At 46.1% G+C, this 22,250-nt stretch overlaps 1 protein-coding gene across 1 annotated transcript in view; it reads left to right on the top strand.

The window, feature by feature from the left end:
• LOC110548417 (maestro heat-like repeat-containing protein family member 7) overlaps positions 1–19,008 on the top strand; it is a 33,037-nt gene extending 14,029 nt beyond the window's left edge. Inside the window, exons 11-22 of the mRNA XM_021636648.2 lie at positions 2,781–2,935; positions 9,027–9,171; positions 9,554–9,726; positions 10,378–10,515; positions 10,589–10,703; positions 13,641–13,781; positions 14,345–14,521; positions 14,831–14,989; positions 16,203–16,304; positions 17,254–17,356; positions 17,872–17,931; positions 18,626–19,008. Of these exons, the coding sequence (XP_021492323.1) occupies positions 2,781–2,935; positions 9,027–9,171; positions 9,554–9,726; positions 10,378–10,515; positions 10,589–10,703; positions 13,641–13,781; positions 14,345–14,521; positions 14,831–14,989; positions 16,203–16,304; positions 17,254–17,356; positions 17,872–17,931; positions 18,626–18,771 (1,614 nt within the window). The 3' untranslated portion in view covers positions 18,772–19,008. The remainder of the gene's footprint in view (positions 1–2,780; positions 2,936–9,026; positions 9,172–9,553; positions 9,727–10,377; positions 10,516–10,588; positions 10,704–13,640; positions 13,782–14,344; positions 14,522–14,830; positions 14,990–16,202; positions 16,305–17,253; positions 17,357–17,871; positions 17,932–18,625) is intronic.
• The last annotated feature ends 3,242 nt before the right edge of the window (positions 19,009–22,250 follow it).

Below are 22,250 nucleotides of genomic sequence, written 5' to 3'. Positions count from 1 at the left end.
AAGAACTGGGTCAAAGATATAGTGGAAGAGTACTATGGCCTCACAGGACCAGAAGAGACCTTGGCCACCCTTCCTGCTTCCAGACGCTGTGTATGTGTTGTGTTGTGTAGCTGCTCCTTCATGGAGGTGGGAGAAGGCATGGTCAAGGGCAAAGGTAGATGCGGTATAGATGTTAGCGACCAACTAAGTGCCTGATAGAAACAACTCCAAGAGGGAAAGCTAGCCTGGTGGTGGGGCATGCCTGTAATCTCAGTACTGGGGCTTAAGTGCTGGGATAAAGGCAGGCAGATCTCTATGAGTTTGAGGCCAGCCTAGTCTACAGAGCGAGTTCCAGGATAGCCAACACTACACAAAAAGATGTGATCTTGAAAAAAAAGGGGGTGGGATTGTTTGGCTCACAGTTTCAGGAGGTTTCAGTCCACTATGACAAGGAAGACATGGCAGAGAATCTTAGTACCTGGCAGCAGGGGTGATGGAGGAGACTATTCCCATGGCAGTAGACCAGCAATCTGGGCAGTGTGCAGAAATCCGGGCCCAGGCCGCTGCCTTCAGAGGCCTGCTCCCAGGGATCTGTCTTTGCTAGCTTGGTCCCCCAAAGGTTCCATGGTCTCCCAAAATAGTGCTGCCAGCTGAGGAACAAGCTCAAAGCATGAACCCACTGGGGGCATTTCAGACTTGTGCCCTCACAGCCTAGGAATATGCAAATGCAGCTTGGTGATGGGGCATAGTAACAAACTCGCTGAAAATACTGAGAACACACGTTGCCCACCAAACAGCCTGGCTCAGCAGCACGCTACGGTGTTGGCTGTCTCCTCATCTGGGGGACAACAAAACTGTAGCTCACTGCCACCACCCAGCATCAAGAGAACCCTGTCCCATACACCATGCCCCCAGAGAAGATGGGAGTTAGTTCAAAGTATTGTTTTAAGAAATGTGTATTGCTTTCGCACAATTAGAAAGTTGGAAAAATCACGAGGCAGGAGCTGGCTGTGCGATTAAAGGAGATAAACACTTAGGAGACATGGCCACGAATATAAGTGAAATGCTGAGACTCCTCTGCCAGAGAGAGGACTGCTCTCAATAAAATTAAGACAGGACAGTTTGACTTTAGCTGCTCTGGTTATTAAGTCATTTTAAAAGATATTAGGAGTTCATACCGCCATTGTCATTTCAACAGCTTGACCCAACCTCTCTCTTGCTCACCACATCTATTTAGTAGGGCCTATCAGCTTTCCTGGGTCCAACCCTTTGTGGCTCTCTGGCTCAGAGTTGTTTGATGACACTGATGGGTTGGCAGAGCTGAGGGCGCCTCTGGGGCCATTCTAGTGAGTCTTGTGGCAGCCAGACTCCACTGTAAGCAACATGGTCATCGCAAAATCAAAAGTGAATAATACACGTTAGAGCTATGCAAAGCAGAGACAGCGAAGACACATCTTACAAACGGTCCTGAGAACGGCATTCCATCTTTGCCCCTAGCTTGTGCTCCATTCTTTGCATCCTGCAAAGAAGCAGCTCTCCATCTTTTATCATTTTTCTCCCATTAAACTCATTCACTGATTCATGGCATAAGCCAGTGTTGAGAATACAGCATGATTATACCAAAACCTCAACCTAGAAAGGTTCTTTACTTTAAACACAGCTTTTTATTTGCAAACCGCTTACTTAAAAATAGGTAAGATCAGGCTGGAGATACAGCTCAGGTGTGTACTGCTCTTCCCAAGGGTTCAGTTTCCATCGTCTGTGTGGGGAAGCTCACGCTCATTTGTAATTCCAGCACCAGGGTACCCTTTGCTTTTAGCCTCCACAGCCACCACACACACACACACACACACACACACACACACACACACACAGTGAGAGAGAGAGAGAGAGAGAGAGAGAGAGAGAGAGAGTAAATTAATGTAAAGCAATAAGGAAAGGCTCAAAGAGGTCATAAGCCTTGGAGATTGAAGTCTCTGAACTTTTTGCATGACAGGCAATATCCTAGTCCAGTGGTTCTCAAGCTTGCTAATGCTGTGACCCTTTAACCCAGTTCCTCATGTTGTGGTGGCCCACCCATCCTAGAATTATTTTTGTTGCCACTTCAGAACTGTAATCTCTTTACTGTTACAAATTATAATGTAAGTATCTGCTATGCGGGATATCTGATATGAGATCCCCTTTGAAAGGGCCATTTAACCGCCAAAGGGGTCATGACCCACAGGTTGAGAAGCACTGTTCTAGCCAACACAGGTGTACTAACTCAGATGCTGAGGCAGATAAAACCATTCCTCTTGTAGACTTGAGGACACAAGACAGGGAAGATGAAAATCTCACACAGGTAGCAAGTAAGTTTGGAAGTGACATTCAAACCCAAGTGATACGGTGACGCCAGTCCATGACATTCAGCATGCAGCAGCCTCTGCTCCATATGCCAGGAAACAGAAGGACTCTCCAAATACCCCTCCTTCACAGTGTTCTTTAGAGGCAATAATCACATGACCCTGGCTTCCGTTCCCCACATCATTCATCCTTTATTCTTCATGCCATGCTTTCCAGACATGGATGGCCCTGCATGGCTGCTTTCTATCTGCCCCTCTGAAAGTCTGAGAGCCACAGGTCCACAGCTGCTGTTCTGACAGCAGCTGATCAGGGCAGGGTGCAGCAGGACAGAGACGGCCAGATGTCGGGACTTGGTCCTGACACTGGCTACTATATTGTCTGTAGCCCCACACTTTAAATAGTGACTCCCAGTCAGCCAGTGCTGCTGTCCAGAAAAAGCCTCCCTCATGTTCTTTCAGGTGCCAGAAATCATCCAGTTTATTTACTACTGCATAGACAGAGTCACCGAGAAAACCGTCCAGGGGGCCATAATGAAGGTCTTCCAATTGCTGGTCCAGTCCCACACAGACGAGGTTATCCTGTCCCTGTTCAAGATAAAGGAACAGTCGGAAAGGTGAGTCACCCGTCGGCTACACACTTACAAGCCACTGCTGTCCTTTGTGTGTGCACAGACATGTTCATGTGAGTCTGCACGTGTGTACAGATTTGTTCATGTGTGTGGAGGCTAGACATGATATCATGCATCTTCCAGAGCCACATTTTTTTTTTTTTTTTTGAGACAGGGTTGCTCACTGAATTTGGAGCTCACCAGTTCAGCTGGGTGAGCCTGTGACCAGGCTCTAGGGACCTGGCTTTCTGCCTCCCCAGTGCTGGGGTTACAGACCTGTGCTATCACACACAACTTTTTATGTGGTAGTTCATCCTCTGCATGTATCTCTCCAGCTGCTAGCTTATTCTCACAATGTATTCAATATTAAGTCTTTTCTTATTTACTCAGAGCAGAGTGATTCTAAGAGCTGTCCATTTTGCTGCAGAAAATCTTTGGAGCATATAAAATTCAGAAAAAGCAAAGCCAAAAAAATATTAAATTTTAGCCAATAGCATTTTTGTTATCATTTGGGTATGATTTATAATTTGTCTACCTTCTGAAAGCAGTGTTTTAAAAAGCTATTTATATATTATATAACACATGTGTATTATATATATATGTTATATATAATATAGTTCAGCCCATACCATATTTACCAATTTGTGTATTTTTCCATTTAATGTTTTATTACAGAATTTCCTAAGTTAATACCCTTTATTAAGCAAAGTTGTAATGGCTTCTTAATAATGTAGTGTAAATCTATACTGTAATTTTCTTTTTAAAATAAAGTTAATATTTACGTAGCAATATTTTCTGTAAATATGTAGCAAATTTACCCTTTTGCCATATAGATATATGAATTCTCTAAATGTACAGTCACACCAATCATTACCACAACCATGACCACCCCTCCCCAATTCCCTTGTTCTGCCTTTCTGGGACCAGCCCCTTTCTGTACATTTAGTTGTTGGTAGCCACTGGTCTGTCTTTTATCCCCATCATTTAGCCTTTTCTAAAGTTTCCTGTATCTACAACTCTATAACGTGGATGGCTCAGCAGGTAAAGATACTGCCACCCAAGTTCAAACTCTGGGACCCTCAGGGTATAAGAGAAAACAGATTCCCACAAATTGTCTTATTTTAAAATTTCAGTTTAATTCTTTTGTATGTAGGTGTTTTGTCTGAATGCATGTCTGAGCATCGTGGGCATGCCTGGTATCAGCAAAAGCCAAAAGAAGGTGTTGGATTCCCTGGAACTGGAGTTACAGATGGTTGTGAGCTGCCATAGAGGTGCAGGGAATTGAACCTAGGTATTCAGAAAGAGCAGCCAGTGCTTTTAACTGCTGAGTCACTTTTTCAGCACCACTAAGTGTCTTTTGACCTACACGAGCGTGTGCGCACATGCACACACTTTATTTTTAATTATACATATGGTGCGCATCTGTATGTAGGCTTGTGCACATGAGTGCACTGCCCACCGAACCCAGAAGAGGGCGTCAGGTCCCCTGAAACTGAAAATTTAAGTATTTTAAAGGTAAAAAGGAAAGTTTCTTTATATTTGTAGTTTGAGAGTGTTTATCACAAATGAAAATTAAATTTAGTTAAAATTTTTTTATTGCATCTATTAAAATGATTGTGCATTTTTTTCATCTTCATCCTATTAATATAGCAAATTGTGCCTTTTGGACTAAGACACAGTTGCTCTTCTGTTCTTTTATTTTAATTAATATATAACCAATATGTAAAATAAATTTATTTTATATAGCTTGTAGTTATATCTTTGGGGTTTTTGGTTGTTGTATGTGTTTATATTGTTTTTTATGGTAGTGGAGATTGACCCCAGAGCCTCATGCATATCGGGCAAATGCTTTATCACTAAGCTGTATCATGTGTGTTTACCCAATGTGAAAATACCTAGCTTTTATTTATTATTTTTTTTAAAGATTTATTTATTTATTATATATACATATGTTCTGTCTGCATGTACACCTGCACACCCAGAAGAGGGCACCAGATTTCATTTTAGATGGTTGTGAGCCGCCATGTGGTTGCTGGAATTGAACTCATAACCTCTGGAAGAGCAGCCAATGCTCTTAACCGCTGAGCCATCTCTCCAGCCCCCTACCTAGCTTTTAATTTGTATACTTAGATCATTTACAATTAATGTAATTAGTGGTTTATTTTGGATTTATGCACCATTTTATGATTTGTTTTCTGTCTGTCTCTCTGTTTTGTATATCTATAGTCTCCTTTTTGAATTACTTGAATGCTTTCATTTCACGTATTCCATTTTTGTTTACCCATACATTAAGTGGATTAGATTTTACCTTTAATTTATTTGGCAATTAAGAATTTTTAGGTGGCCACATTGCATTCTATTACTAGTTGATAGCTGTAACTTTAAAAGGAAGATCTTGCAACAGCTTCCTCTGCCTTCCTTGCTTCACATGATAGCTGTCATTCACCTCACATTTACATATATTAAAGAAACTCCAAAAGTTGTTGCTTCTTTTCAGCAGTCATGTATAGTTTTAAACTAAGAGGAGAAAACTACCCATTACAGTTGCCTAAATATTTACTTGTTTCTGTTGCTTTTTATTATTGAAGTTTCTGCTTCCCTATAATAAAATTTCTCCTCAGCCTAAAACTTTTTATTAAAATTTCACTGAGAGCACATTTTTGGGTAACAAATTCCCTTAGTTTTCTTTCATATGAGATTGTTTCATATTTTACCTTTATCTTAAAAGATTGTTTCTACTGTTCTATGTTTCTACATAGAATTCTGTTCTTTTCCCGCATAGCTTTCTTTGCTATGGATTATTTCAGCCTCATTCTCCACCTGAGCAGCTGAGAGTGAAGTGGGCTTTGTGCTGGCTTACACACAGAGCCAGGAACCCTCACTTGCTGCCTCTGAAGGATATTTCCCCAGGTCTTTTAAGCTCTCTTTGTTGATACATTGCACAGTTACCAGTGTGATAAGTGAAAAGAAAAAAGCCAGAAAACAGCAACAACACTACAACAATACTAGGGAGTTACCAGGCTGTGGTCAAGTGGTAGAGGCCTTCTGAGGTTTGTACGAGGTGCTGGTGACTGATCCCCAGCACGAGGATGTGAGGTAGAACAACAGAACAAACCCTCAGCAAGTGAAGATTTCTTCCTTCCTTCCTACCAAGTCACATGTCTCTGTGTTCCAGCCGGACGGCTTCTGCTCTGCGGCTCTGCCCAGTCGTCCAGGCAGGGTTTGGAAGGAGAACGAACAAAGACCTACTCAGGCCGGCTGACTCATAGGGTCCCATTTCCCACTGCTCCAGGGAGACAGAATCTCACCCACAGGTTCTGTTGCCTGTGTCTGGTGCACAGTTTTGCTCTGGGGTCATGTGTAGGTCAAGGTTGGAAGAGAAGAGAGAAAAAAAAACCCCAATCTTGGGGGCCTACTCGTTAGATTGGCTTTCTGCGTCCTGCCTTTGCCAGCCAGCCTGCTTTTATAAATTTCTCGGAACCTGGTCGAACTCAAGTTTTGTAAATGAGATTGAGATAGTTGGTAGCGTTGTTCAAGGCTTCTATATCTGCATTAGTTTCTGTCTGTGTGTCTATCAACCACTGAGAAAGGGGTGATGAAAGCTTTCTGCGTTTTCGATTGCTTGTAGTTTGAATCAGGGGCAGCTAGACTAGACTGGGCTTGCTCATTCTCGGGAGACAACAGAAACTAAAATCACTTGTTATTGATTTCTGATAAATGTTTTTATCATGGTAAGAAAGTTTCTATTTTATACTCTGAATTAGAAGAAAAATTACTCCCAAAACAAGAACCAACTTTAAATTTCACCAAATATCCAGTTACTTACCTGTACGGATCTTTAACAGCTTAGTCTCCAAACATTATATATTTGGATCAATTTCTTCTTTTTAAATAATGATTGGGGAACATCATCTTTAAACTCTTTTTTGGATTCAGATTTTTAATGTGTATAGACTAATAAAATGTGGTTATCAGTTTTGTTGTATATTCAGTGGATATTTGAAATAAAATGTGTTTTCTACAACATGCAAATTTATTATACAAGAATGTTTAAAAATATGCTAGTGAATCCTCTACATATGAATTCATTTATATTTATTTGATCTGTTAAATTCTTGATATTATGTACCTAGGTTTTATCCAATCTGTTAGAGGTGGGCATTGGCCCCTTAGACTGTTTTTTAATATTTCATTATGCCATTATTGCACACCTTATCTCGCCAGTTCTTCTGCTGACGGCTATTCGTCTTCAGTATTTTTGCTGTTATTATGGTGCCATTGCAACATCCTCATGCTGGCACCATGTTTAGATTTATTTTTATTTGGGTGCCATCCCTTCTTTGCATCCCATGCTTTCCTTGTGAAGTAGGTTTTCTTCTCCCCTGAAGTCTGTCCTTCAGTTTCTCCTGTCCACCAAACTATCTATTTGTTTATTCATGAAGTCTTCCTTAAACAAGACACTCTGCAAAACTTGTAGGTTGACATTTTGTCGTTGTTCAGTCTCAGAAGGCTTGACTCTTGTCTCTCTTTCCACTGTCACTGTAGCTGTCAGTCTAACTCTCATGGGCCAGCCAGTCTTTACTTTGCCTTTGTCCCTAGAACACATTGCATCATGATGCCAGCAGTGAAATTTTTCCTCTTTTTGAAAACTACTTTTATTTAGTATGTGTGTGTTGTGTGCATGCATGCATGCATATATGTATGTTTATTTAGCATGTGTGAGTGTGTGTGCAGGCCAGAGAACAACTTGCAGGAGTCAGTTTTCTTCTTTAACCTTGTGAGTCCTGGGGATTGAAATCAGGTTGTCAGTTTTGGTGGCAAGCACCCTTTTTACCAGCTGAGCTATCCCAGCAGCCTGAAATACTTTCTTTGTCTCTTATCATCTTTCTTTCACTTACTTGTTGCTCTCTTCAGATCTATCTTCTTTTTTCCTTCCTTCCTTTCTTCCTTCCCTTCCTCTCTCTCTCTTTCCCTCCCTCCCTCCCTCCCTCCCTCCCTCCCTCCCTCCCTCCCTCCCTCCCTCCCTTCTTTCTTTCTTTCTTTCTTTCTTTCTTTCTTTTTCTTTCTTTCTGGATCTACTCTGCCTTTTCCAGAACTTAACTAGGCTGATCTTGAGCTTACACAGATCCACCTGATTCTGTCTCCTGAGTGCTGGGATTAAAGGCTTTCGCCATTACTCCTGGCTCTTCTGATGTTTCAAAAAAAATCCCAGGAGACTTCTGGAAGGTATTAAAATGGAGTTGATTAAAACTTTATTAAGTAATTTTTTCTACAAAAGGCATTTACTTTTGCTTTCATGTGGTTTTGTCAGATCCAGATATGGAAATATCTGCCAGGTGAAAACCAAAGACACCTGTGCAAGTGTGACTTCCAGAGGACAGTGTGGGCTGTGTGGCTGAATGGGTGCTGTGAAGGGAGGCCATCAGCCGTGGTCGCAAACTGACATGATTGCACTAGGCTGGAGGGATGGAGGAGTCTGGTCAATTTTCTTTTCTTTCTTTCTTTTTTTTTTTTTTTTCTTTTTGGCGGGGGGGGGCAGGGTCTCATGAAGCTCAAGCCTGCCTCAAACTACCTATTTGGTTAAGGATGACCATGAACTCCTGATCTTCCTGCCTCCACCTCCCAAGCACTGGTATTATGGGTATGAACCACCACACCAAGTTCATGTAGTGACGGGGATTGAACCTGGATCAGGCACATTGGGCAAGCACGCAGCCAACCATGCTGTGTCCTCAGCCCCAGATGCAGTGTTGGCAAAAATAAGGAGAGCTTAGACATGGCCACAGGCTAGGGGCTTGGCCTGATGCATTCAAGGACACTCATCAAGTTTGGCATTAGAAGTTTGCAGGCCCGTAGACCAAGTGACCCTTTTCCTATTTGCCTGTGTGCAATGTAACAGAGAACAGTGAAGTCTGGAGGAAATGACATGGTGAAAAGAACTAAGAGAAGTGAGAAGAGAATGAAGAGGAGGCATGGAAAGGAAGGGCAGAGGGAGGCAGCTAGGACAGGGCTAAGAAGCTAACGGTCCTTCCAGAACGCATTGTAGAGCAGTGGAGAAAGCTTTGCCTGTAACTGTTGGTGGCTTCTGCCTCTACAGTGGGATACACAGATCCTGGGAAATCTTGGCTTCCTTTCCGAAAGGCTACGGAATGATCATGGATTATCTGCTGCAGAGGATACTTTCTTCCCTCACACCCAATGACCAGCAGACTGACCACAAAACAGAGCTCTCAGCGATGATTGTATGGAGGGGCAGGTGGAGGGCTGGGGCTGGGAGGGAAACACACTGGGATTTCTGCTGGGCTAGCTTGGGCTCTGTCACTAGTACCACTTAGGGCCCATGCTTACTTGGGTATTTTAATAGTGGAATGTCCAGGCTGGGTTAAAAGGAGGACTTCTAGCCAATTGACTCACTGGGAACAGAAGAACCAGATTCTGTTTCTGAGGGGTGGGGAGGCAGAGAAGTGAGGCAAACACCCCAGGCCTGCCCGAATGCTCAAGCAGCCTGGCTTACGCTCAGCTTCCACTTGCTGGCAACATCAGTGACTTCATTGGGCCAGCCCGTCCAGGTGATAGGGACTGTGAGTGGTAATGAAGATGATGACGTCCTCCTTTTCACTCCAGGCCACCAGGGCCATCCACGAGATGCTGCTGGTGCCCAGTCATCAGGGGGAGGTACAGACTTACTTCGCCCCCCTGTTCGTGGTACTACTCTTCCAAATCTCTTTTCTGGTAACCAAAGAGAGCACTGTGATCCCAGATGAGCGGAATGAATCCAAATATGTGGACAGTGTGAGGTACCGTGGGCCCTGGGCCAGCGTGCTAGGTGCTGTGCTCCACCCAGCACTGCCTTGGCACCTTCACTAACTTGACCCTTTCACACCCTCCATACTCTGTTACTTACACATCGACCCACAGAGCCTTCCTCGACTTTGTTGAGAAGACTGTTTAAAGTGGCTGCCTTTTCAGAGGAGAAGGGGAGAATGGGGGGGAGGCTTAGGGGAGTGGGATGAGGGGTGGGACGAGGTGGGAGGATGGGGGGGTGGGAGCATGGAGGGTGGAGGGATAAGGAGGCAGGCAGGGTGGGGGATGGGGAGTGGTGGTTGGGGGTGCTGGGAGGAGAGGAGGAAGGTGAGGCTACGATCAGGATGTAAAGTAAATGACTTAATTTAAAATAAAAAGTGGCTGCCCCATGGATGCATTTTCTGTTCTAAAGTAAAATCAAAACAAGACTCCTGGGCCACAACCTAGATTCTGTCCCCCTAGCCTTGTCAAGCATCCTGTGCCACCTGGGAGACCCCACAGCCCCAGCTCGCTTCAGCTGTGAAATGTACTTGGTCTGCTAAAGTCCATGGCCAAGTTCATAATCCACAGGATGGGTGGGAGTCCCACATGGGGTTAGGAGGGCGTGGCCAGCAGTGACTCTGTGCCTCCTGCTCTGTCCTCAGTTCTTCTGTAGAGGCCTTGAAGACCTTGATGCGCAGCTCGGGGTACACAGACCACATGTCTTATATTCAGACAGTTGGGGCCTGGGAACTGCTTGTCAGCCCTGAAAGACACTACAGTGGAGTCACTCTGCTGGCCAGGTGAGTTGCGAACAGTCCCTGCGGTCCTCTCCTGTGGCCTGGGTCTCATTCTAATACCCTATTGTTATCTCAGATCCCTGGCCATCAAGAACTGCTGGCACAATCGCCCTGTCTTCAGCTTCCTCATTAGGACCCTCCAGGACCCACACTGTGCCAACTACTTCACGGCCCTGGTGTTCCTGGCAGAGGTGAGTGGAGAAGGGTGGGTGGAGGGCAGTGGGGACAGCTTTCTGGGAAGCAACTGTGCCCAGGGGAGTCCTCCAGAAGGGCTTCAGGGGGAGAAGTGGCCTGGTCTACCCCTACCCAAGAAAGGGCTGGGGCACGTGGGTGAGAATTCTGAGTCAGCGACCATTAGCCTCCTCAGTCTTTGACTTTGCCCTGATTTTGTGCAGAGCCAATGTTCTCTTCTTGTAGTTTTTTCATATTTGACCAGCCACCCTGATTCATTCTGTAATTCAGTCATGTGAAAGAGGAAAACATATAGGAAATTTAGAAATGTGTATAAAACCATTAATCCATACAGCACCTAAAGGAAACTGCTTTCATGCTTTTGCCTGTATGAAGCTGTGAGTGCATGTGTGTGTGTAAAGTTGAAATAATTCTCTAATATTCTGTGTCTGACTCTTTTCATTGCATTTCCTGTTTGTTTTTAAATTAACTTTTTGATTAGTCTACAAAGACATGGATTTCATTGTGTTGAGAGTTAACACAGAAGTGTTCTGTAATTGATGTTTCTATATGACATGACTATAAACAATACTGTAATAAACACCTCTATGCAAAATCTTTCCCATATTCTAAATTATTGCCTTAAATATTGACTATAATACATGGAAGTGTGAGTTTCAGAAGTGTGGGTGGCTTCTGTGGCTTTTGATACTGATGCACAAGTGCTTTCTAGCAAAGCTGAGGTGCTTCAGGCTTCTGCCACAGGGTCTGGGCAGGCTTTGATGTCTGCCTGGCCACCACTTTAAGTTAGCTTCTTTGTCTTTTTAAAAAATGTGTATTGTTTTTTAAAATTTATTTTTATTTCATGTGTATTGCACATATATCTGTGTGAGGGTGTCAGGTTAGGGACAATTGTGGGCTGCCATGTGGGTACTGGGAACTAAACCTGGGTCCCCTCAAAGAGCAGTCAGTGCTCTTAACCCAGAGCCATCTCTAGTTAGCATCTTTAAAAATTCAAACTATCTGATTTAAAAAGTTATTGCATACCTTTCTTTTCTTTCTTTCTTTCTTTCTTTCTTTCTTTCTTTCTTTCTTTCTTTCTTTCTTCCTTCCTTCCTTCCTTCCTTCCTTCCTTCCTTCCTTTCTTTCCTTCCTTCCTTCCTTCCTCTTTCTTTCTTTCTCTTTCTTTTTTTTTTTTTTTTGTATGTGGGCACACATGTGGAGGTTAGAGAATAACATGCAAGTGTTGGTCTGTCCTTCCACCATGCAGGTCCAAGGGATGGAACTCAAGTCTTAGTCTTGGCTAAGGATGCTCTTGGAAGCTGCAGAAGCTTGTTTAGCTGGGAATGCAGTTAGGCAGTGGGTCTTGGGCCATGGTGTAATCCATTCACCAAGGATGCTGATCAAAAAGCAGAAGGCTGGGTTCTTAGCCCAGAGGCTTGGCCTCACAAGACCTGGGTCCACAGGAGCCTTCGGTCTAAAAGCATTCTGCTGGCTAGTGCAGGCAGGGTTTCCTTGAGATTAGCTTTGAGAAACAGTACAGGAGATAAGCATACATGGCCAGAGGTGAAGAAGCAGCCGTTTTGAACCCTGGGAGCATATTAGAATCTCCTAGGGCAGTACTCCTCAACCTTCCCAATGCTGTGACCCTTTAATGCAGGTCCTCATGTTGTGGTGATCTCGACCATAAAATTATTTCATTGCTACTTCATAACTGCAATTTTGCTGCTATTGTGAATCGTAATGTGATATCTAATATGCAGATTTCGAGGCATTGCTACTCCTCTTGTTACTGGGTGACTGACTCGTTCTTCAGAATCGCTCTGGGGTGGGTGCAGGCATTAATTTGCTCTAAGCTCCCTGGTTTAGAGCTGGCGTCTAGAAACAGCTGGAACTGAGGAATAGTCTAGAAGCTTCCTCAAATGCTGATGCCCAGTTGGAATGAATACACACCCACATAAGCACTTGCTCAGCTGCTACCTTTACTGGAGTGGGCTTATGTTTGGGATAGGGCTTTAAGGTAGAGAGATGGGTAAGACCCATTCTCAGCAACTGGGCCTAACAGCTTTAAGGTGGGGAATCAATGGGATTTAGGTACCAGCTACAAAAGTGGGTCCAGATCTGTAGGCAAGAGAGCATGGGTGTGGGTATGGGTGTTCACACTCAGGCACATTTTACAGTCTCATATAACTCCTTGCTCATCATTGCCTCCATCCACAGGCAGTCACAGGCAGAAGAATTGAAAACAGACAGGGCTGTGTGTTTTAATTCAGACTGCTTAATCCTCACTTTGTGGAGGACAAAACTCAGGTTCAGAGAACTTAACATAATTTGCTCAGCTACTGAGTAAATTATGGTAGATCTGATTGGTGGCCTGGCAAGAACAGGACAACATCTTTGCCTTGAGGTCTACATGGTAACATATAAACACCACACACACACACACACACACACACACACACACACACACACACACAGAGGCACGCACAGTCTTCTGTCCTCTGGGAATCCTTTCCACACCTTTTGCCTGTTATCCTATTGAATTGTTTGTCTTCATGTCTAAAGACTTGGGTTTCTTGAAGTTCCCTTTATCTTCAAGTCCATTTCAAGTTCTGCCTCCTTTCTCCCATTCATGATGCTTTGTAGCTGCTTTCAGCCTGTGGCATGTTGCTCTTTCTTTGACATATTCTCCAGGCAGCTCATGATCATGCCTTTAAAGGCCCTCCAACTGGGGTGCTAGGGTTGGTGACCACTGTCTGCATTTCTTATTTCTGTTTCTCACAATCCCTTTTCAAAGTTGCGTAAGGAAAACTTGCAGCATGAATGAATGATAGGATGTGAACCTGTCCTTAAACTTTGACCAAGGTCCTAAGAATGTTCTTTTACGAACAAGACAGAATCTAGATTCAGTCGTTCCCTTGCCAACCTTTCTGTTATTTTTGGTTGTCTCTTGCCAGCTGCTCCGCTGTCCAGATGTGGCAGGTGCTGTGGATGCAGTTTCCACCAGGATTCTAGCAAATTGGTTCCGTTGTGAGGAGCTATCCACAGGACGTCTATTGCTGCAGATCGCAGAAATCTTCACAAAGCATAAAAACACGGTGAAAATGGGATGGGGCCAAGGACATGTCACCCACAGAAGGCCTAAATGGACCTAGAGAGCCTGTGTGGCCAGTTATAGACAGGGTGTAACACACTCTTGGAGTCAGAATACAGGTCCTCTTGAGGCCAGTCCTCCAAGCACAGGATCCAGGTGGGCTTGAGCAATTTGTGCTTCTTCCTGTCCAGGAAAGGTCCTGGAGGAGGTAGTTCTGTAAGTCAGTTGAGAGAATAGGCTCAGCCCATCCCAGGATTCCAGAGGTCCCACCCAGGTCTCTGGAGATTGGCATTGTCAGGAGGGAGGAAAGCCATTAGGAGGGAAACTTATGGTGCGGCAGACAGAAAAGCTCTGTCTTCTTACCTCTGCCCTCGGAGCACAGAAGGCTCCTGGCCAGGTACACTTTGGGCACCCCAGTTTGACCACCATCCAATCTTGAGGCCATTCCTGCCTTCAGAGTGAAAATCATGAGCACTTGTGTCCACCAGTCATCTGAGGGGTGGGGATTGATGGGCAGTGCTATCAGAAGTTTCCTGACTGTACTTTTGAGTGACTGTCACTCTGTAGATAATGCACCTCCAGATCCTGCATCCCTACATGCTGAGCTACTGCTACTCCACCAGCAGTGACCTGGTGATGGAGACCTTTCTCACGCTGCAGCGCATCCTCAAGAACCTGACCTGGCAACACTTTTCCACCTTTATCACTCACCTGGCCTTCAATTTGGAACACTTTTTTGAGGAGGTAAAGCCCCCAAGGGATCGAGAGGTTGCTAGCCCAGGTGGATGTGACACAGTGAAGAAGGCCTTTCCTTGACCCCAGCAGCATTCTTGGGGGAGTAGCTGCATCTGCATTCTTGCTTTATAGTAATCAAAACAGGAGGGCAGCTGAGCGTGGCACAGAGTTGCTGTGCTGATGAACAGTCAAAGCAGATGGGGGCATGCACACAGAAACATGGTTGGTGGGAGCAGAGCTCAGGATCCTTATGACCTGGGTAGCCAGTGCAGGTATAGAGATGTCTGTGTCTTCCCAAGTGTGTATCTTCTTACCCAGGAGTCAGAGCAGCTGCGTCTGATAATCTTCACAATCTATTCAAGTATCCTTGCTAAGGTCTCGAGGAAGACCCTTGATTTCCCCTTGAAGCACCAGGTCCTCAACTCGATAGTCCTGCTTGTGTCGCACCTGGAGGATGTAAATGCTGACGTGGAGGAGGTGAGAAGCCTGACTGTGGAGCCTGGCATTCAGTTCCCACTGGAAGTTAATGCAGACCATGGTAAGCCCTTGGACAGGGCTGTGACAGGATGGTGTCACACTGAGGAGGCCCACTGGAATTTTGACAGTGGAGAGGTTCAGTGTCAGCTGTCATGCTGAGTCTCCTCCAGCCCCAGCTGGCCTCAACTAGCTTCCAACTCCAGCAGGGGCTGGTGGGCACGCAAACTCTGAAGCAGAAAGTGGCACCAGCTCCTCTCTCTCTGCTGACTTGTTATGGCTCTTGTGGTTGTCCTCCAGACTGCTTGCTGCTCTTGCCTTACCAGTGAGATGAGAGGGGGCTTCTAGGGTGGGAGAGCTCCACCTGTGGGTTGAATGCTGGATAGAGCAGAGAGACCTGGCCAGGAGCCCAGAAGCACATAAATAGTTGAAAACTGCTGACTTGATTTGTGACAGGAGACCCCTTAGCTACATCCAAGGATGCTGCTGAGCACGTGACAAAAGGATGGGTCCCTTCTAATGAGGTCAGTGATATTCTGGCCAAGCCAACCTTGCTGTAGAGCAGGGATCACCCAGAGGGGGTACTAAGACATTGAAGGACCTGGGTGAGGTGGAATACTTCTGTGAACCCAGTATTCAAGAGCCTAACATGCCAATTTGAGGCTAGCCTGGGCTACATAGCAAAAGCATGTCTCAAGGGAAGTTAAAAAAAAAACAAAACAACAACAACAACAACAAAAAACAGTTTTGGGAGCCAGGCATGGTGGCCTTTAATCCCAGCACTCAGGGTGGTAGAGGCAGGCGGATCGCTGTGAGTTTGAGGCCAGTCTAGGACAGCCAAGGCTACACAGAGAAACATGTCTTGAAAAAACAAACAAAACAAAACAAGACAAACAAAAAAACAAACAAACAAAGACTTTGGAGACATTTGTTTTCAGAGAGACTGCTTTGGGGTGAGAAAGCCATGGCGCCCAAGGCTGTGCTGTAGAGAGCCACACTGCTGTGGGACCCAACATTGCTACTGGAAGAAGCATTAGAACTGTCACTTTGACTTCATTATAGAAAAAAAAAAGAGGTTTCCAGTAGAGCCAGATGCTTGGACAAACTCTAGCTTTCTCCTAAGCCCAGATCCCTGCAGGTTCCAAGTCTTCAATAAGGCCAAATTTGCCCAGCGTCATCCCCATGATTCCATGTGCTGAGCCTCTTATCTCCCCAGGTCTGCAGGGTCAGCCTCTGCAACACAGCTACCATCCTAGGCTGGTCCAAACTCAAAGGGGTCTTCACCAAGAAGGACGTATTCACCATCCTCATTGCTCTGGTAAGCCAGCAGCTGACTCACTATTCTGACCCGTGCAAGGGAGCCAGCCATTGGACCCCCACACTCTTGGCCCTAAGCATCCGAATCCATCTGCTCTCTGCAGCTGGTATCAGCAGTAACTATGCATAGCTTATTCATCAGTGTGTCTACTCTGTGCTGACCACTTAGTGGTGCTTTCTGCACTCTCCGTACTTCCTCTCTACCCTGGAGAGCTAGGTACATGAATTGGTGATTTGGAGTACTTTGGGAAAGGGTAAGGGAGAGGAACACGCTCTCTAGTACAAAGGCAGTGTGCACTTGGCCCAGCTTGGACTTGAAGAAAGCTTCCCAGAAGAGGAGGTCATCTTCATGGGGGAGGAATGGTAATGCTTAGCATAATAGTTCCTTTTCTATTGCTGTGATTAGGCACCATGGAGAGTTTATTTGAGCTTACAGTTCCAGGGGGTTAAAGTCCAAGGTGATAGAGAGAAGGCATGGTGGCGGCAGCAGGAATCCAAAACCTCATGTCTTGAACCACAAGCATGAAGCAAAGAGAACCAACTAAAAATGGCACAAGTCCTTAAGTTCTCAAAGACTGCCTCCAGTGACACACTTGCGATGAGGCCACACCTTCTAAGCCTTCCCAACAGTGTGCCATCAATTGGGGACCAAGTATTTAAATGCCTGAGACTATGGGACATATAAACCTAGACACTAGTAGAATTGAGGACTCAATATATCAGGGGTTTATATACATCATAATCACTGCGGCTTGATCAAGCAAGGAAGGCTTGGTGGAAGAAATAAGGTTTCAGAAGCTGGGGCACTGGGAGGCAAATTTTAGGAGGCTCTGAAGGATTTCGTTTGCAGTTGGGATCACTTCCATCTATCATCCTGCTTAGACTGTCTGAGAGGCAGGAGAAATGGCAGTGTGCCGCCTAGCTGTGTCATCTAATGCTGCTTTTTCCAGCTGCAGCATGAAAGGAGCAAGGCGCTCTGGCTCCTGAAGCAGAGTGTGGCTCTCTTCAAGAGCCCTCAGGGCCCCATCCGCCAGGTGGCTGTGTGGTTTTCAGGTAGGACGGTCCTCTGTCATCTCGCAGCCACTGTCTCCTTGAAGTTGGGTTTTTCAAACCGATTGAGGGCTGGGCATGTGAGGAGTTAATGACAGGACCTGTAATGAGGTAATTACAGAGCCCTTGGTCCCGTCGCCATCTGCTCCCTCCCACCACAGGGTATTACAGGCCCAGCCCCGTGTATTAGCAGAATGGGCAACTCCTAAGAAACCGGGGCAGCATGGCTCCCGATGGGTGGAGCATCAGGTGTGTGCGTGCTCCCGAGGGGAGGAAGTTTAAAAACAGGTGGACACTACCTTCCGTCACCTCATGGGCAAGATCATTGGTACCTGGCCCAATTGCTTAGAGCCCTTCACACAACTGGAGAAGCAGCTTGGCTTCACGGAGCAAGTCCAGCTGGTAACCCAGGGTGGGAAGGACAGACTCAAGGATGGGATGGTGACTTTTACCAGAGAACTTACAGTTAGGGCCCACTGGCCCCTTGTGAGGCCACTGAGTGCCCGTGTGCCCTGTAGGTCAGATCATCCGGATACTTAACAGGGAAGAGAAAGAGAAAATTGAAGACGAACGCGCAGGTGAGTGGTCACCCCATTGCTTACTGCTCGTATCTTTTAGGGTTACTGGTATCAGAGGGGTGGCTTGGGAATGAAGGCAGGAGGGTTCAAAAGGACATCTCCAAGGCACATGGGTCTGGGTTATTGGTCAGAACTCCTTTGCTCCACATACTCGCTCACTCACTCATTCATTCATTCAGCCAGGCTGGCCCCTTAAACTCTCCCTAGGAAAGAGCTGCCTTCTTCCCTGGGGTGCCAGTGTCCCCTTCCCTTCCCGCTGGATTGTCACCACTGTTCATGTTACAGTGAGGGAACCTTTGTGTTCTCTCAGGACTGTCCTGAGACATGTCCTCTGAACTCTGGGCCTCTCTCACCTATCCCTCACATTGCATTCATGACACAGTGACTCCCCCTCCCCCAGGTGTGGCTCTGACCCAGCCTGCAGTTCTCCTGGGGGTCAGAGGACTTCACACAGAATGAGGGAGGAGGCCAGAGCTGGGTAGGGGCAAGTGGGAGGACCAAAACAGAGGTGTTTCTATACCCCTGGGGGTAAGTTTGGGATCTTGAATGTAAAAAACAGTGTGGGCTCGTAGAAGAAATCTTCACTTATACTGTAAAAGTTGCTAGTTTGAGTTCTTCCTCCGAGAGTGTTGGGCCCTCTTGCCCAAACCCAGTGACCTTTCTGTTCCCTGTTCCACCCCTGTATCTGTTACAGCCTTGATGTGCATGCAGAAAGACCCTGACCCCACAGTCAGCTGCCTCACCATGCAGACGTTCTACATCCTAGAAGCCAAGAACGTGGTGCCGGAGCCCAAGACATTTTTCTCTTGCCTATGCTCAAAGAGGCTTCATAGGAGATAAGACTGAGCCAGCATGCTAGGGGCTAGGGTCCACGATGAGGCTCGTCACCAACACTATGACAGCAGGCTACCCCCGCCGCCAGGCCTGCACCCTAGAACTCTGCTAATAAAAAGAGAAGCCAAGCTCGTGTGTGTGTGTGTGTGTGTGTGTGTGTGTGTGTAGTTGGATGTCAATTTGTGGTTATGAGCTGCCTTGTATGCAGAAATCATCTGGCCAGCTTCTCTGGCACTGCTGCTTCGTGCCCACTCCCATTCATCCATGTGACTTTAAGGTGGTTTTCTTTGAACCAACTTAAATTACAGACTGCATGTTGGACATACGAGGTATCCAGAGTTGGTTGTTCATTTTGTTTTTATACAGGGTCTTGCCATATGCCCAGACTGGCCTCAAATTCATATTCTCCTGCCTCAGTCTCCTGAGTTCTGGGATTATAGCTATGTCTCACCATATCCAGCCTTTATTTTATTTGAGATAATGTCTTACTAAGTAGCCCAGGCTGGTCTAGAACTCTTCTAATGGCTGGGCAGTGTTCTTGCTGACAGACAACCGTGTCCCCTCTGGCTAGCTGAGACAGGAAGTGGTTGACTTAGGGCTTTTTTGTGAGCTCACAGAGAGTGTGGTTAACTGTGGTAGAAGCACTCTGTAAAAGCAGCACTGTGGCTGCCCCTGGGCACTGCCCAGACAGTGGCTGTGGCCCAAGGGAGAACCCAAGGGGACTGGATATCAGAGGTATAGTCACCATTCTTCCAAAGAGCCAGAAGCATTCTGCCCCTGCCATGCTAAGGGGGCTAGGTCGTGCCTTATCTTTCTCATGCCCCTGTTGTAATCAGTTTTACTATGATCTACCCAACGGAGTCCTTGCGGTGAGCTGGGTCTATACAGGGTCACCTGTGGCTCCTATAGGCCCTCTCCCCTCACCACCCTGTCTTTGCCTCTGGGAAAAGCTTATAGAACAATGATCAATTTCCTACAACACATGCAAGCTTCTCCAGTGAGCAAGCATGCTCTGGCTTGGCTGGCGCTGTCCACTGTGAAGCAGGGCCTGGCGACGCAGGCTCAGGCTTTGGCATTACCAGCTGTCTCTTGCACACAAGCCTTCAGGAGCCTGAGGTGCCTCTTCCTTGATGGTCCTTCCTAGACCCACACCTTTCTTGCATTATCTTACAAGTTCACCTGCCTGCACACAAGCTCAAAGGTGGCATAGAAGGCCCTGCTCTAATCTCTGCAGTGGCCAGGAGGTGTTTCCCACATTTCCCTCTCAGCCTGTTCCCTGGCTCCTCATTAGCTGCCACCAGTCACCACTAGAAAGCCTTCTGAGCTGAACACTTTATACATGGAAGTAAATGGAAACCTCTAAGGCTCAGTAACACCTTCTGGCCCCTTCCTTGTTCCCAAAGGGCGAATATGCCTTGCTATAAGTAAGAATAAATGGTATGTCTTATATTAAAAATAAAATCAAACAAAACTAGTTAATAGGTTTTTTGGGATAAAACCTCCTCCAAGTCTGGGTGTGCCCACATCACCCCATTCACTTTAGTCAAACCAAGATACATGTATAAAAGAATGGATTAATGGATTCTAGGGCCTTTTCTGTCCCACTATCCACTTGGCTAATTCTGTTGGCCTCTCTGGGCCTCAATTCCCTTTGTGTATAAAATGAGGGATTTGGAAAAATATGTCTTTTGTGGTGCCACCCAGCTTAGACAGCAAGGGGCTCAGTGCTAGTGTCTGATTCACGAGTGTGATGATCTGAGTCCACCCTCCCAGAACCCACAGAAAAGTGCAGAGTGTGGGGGTGCACTAATGTAACCTAAGCACCGAAGAGGTGGAGACAGGAGGATCCCTGGGTGGGGGGAGGGCTTCCTGGCCAGACTGAATCAGCACCTTCTCAATTGAGGGAGCTCTGCCTCAAAAGTAAGGTGGAAGCCAGCTGTGGCTGCACACTCCTTTAGCAGGCACTGTTCTGTGAGTCTGAGGTCAGCCTGGTCTACACAATGAGACCGTGTCCCAAGAAATCAAAATAATTAAAATGCAAATACATAAATAAACAAGGGGGGGTGTGTGACTGAGGAAGACCTCAGACCTCCACACGCATGCACACGGATACCCGCCCACACACATGTGTAGGACACACACACACACAAAAAAATAAAAATTTAAATTTACTTATTATTTACTTTTATTTTTAAACAGGGTTGCTCTGTGTAACCCTGGCTATCTTACTCTGTAGACAAGGCTGGCCTCAAGCTTAGGGATCCACCAGCCTCCTGAGTGCTAAGATTAAAGGCGGGTATCACCATGCCCAGCTTTAAATAAACTTTTAGAAAGAATAGTCGTGTTCTTGACTACTGAGCCATCTCTCTAGCCCCTGCCCCCTACCCCATATTTAAGAATCTCTTAATTCTGGGTCCCTTGCCAAGGGTGTTGATGTTTCCATAGGCTGACCTGAATTTGGAAAAACATGAGGGGAGGAGTCAGTGCAAGGAGGAAGCTGCTGAAACACCCCCTTCCTTCCTCCACCCTCTCCTTCCCTCCCACTTCATCTCTACAGCAGCTCAGCAGTAGTCGCCACTTTCCACAGTTCACAACAGGCTTCAGCTGTCTGTGGACTGGACTAGAATCTCGTGTGAAATATGAACTTTGGGGAATAGGGGTGGGGCAGGAGACTGGCATGTGCTGGGGCTCAGCCGGCCAGCCAGCAACGATCTTCAGGAAGCCACCCCGTTCTCCAAGGCAGAAGGTTCTGTTTTGCCCGTGTCTGGGGACATGGGGCAGGACCGGGCATGGTGTCTTCCATTTGTGGCCAAGGGTCCCACCCACCTGCTCTTCTGCCTGTTTCAGACCCTTTCCCACCCAGCATGGGACTCTAGCTTGTTGGGTCAATATAAGCAGCAGGGGCTTATATTGGGTTCTGAAGCCGCTTGTTTGTTTGTTTGTTTGTTTGTTTTTTACAAAGTGACAAAAGCTTCCTGGCTATCCAGCAGTCATGACGAGAGGACCAGAGTCATCTTTGGACCTGAGATGGTTGGTATTGAGGAGTGGCCAGACACTCAAGAGTGTACAGAGGGATGGATAGGTAACTAAACAATGTAGCTGGGGATGGAAGGATAAACCAGGGCTAGGCCATGCGCTTAACATGCACGAGGCTCTGGGTTCATCCCCAGCCCCAAATGAAAAGGGTAGAGGATAGCGCTTTCCAAAGACTGAGAAGTACTGATCTTTAATAAAATCACAACCATCGCAGAGTTTATGAGTTCTTCAGTACATTTACATTTCTGTCTTCAAAATATGTCTAGTATTTACCACACAACAGGGAGTCCCAAGCCTAGAAAAAGCATGCACTATGTTAGCGAAGGAAAGCAGAGGGGTGGGGGTGGGGGTGGAGGTGGGGCCGGCTGACTGAATCCCAGCCCTGTCCTGAAGAGTCACCCCTATCTCATGATGGTTCTCAGTTCATAAAGAAGCCATCACTGTTACAG

Source organism: Meriones unguiculatus, chromosome 11 (genome assembly GCF_030254825.1).
Source record: "Meriones unguiculatus strain TT.TT164.6M chromosome 11, Bangor_MerUng_6.1, whole genome shotgun sequence".
NCBI classification, from domain to species: Eukaryota; Metazoa; Chordata; class Mammalia; order Rodentia; family Muridae; genus Meriones; species Meriones unguiculatus.
This window is presented reverse-complemented; position numbering and strand designations above follow the sequence as displayed.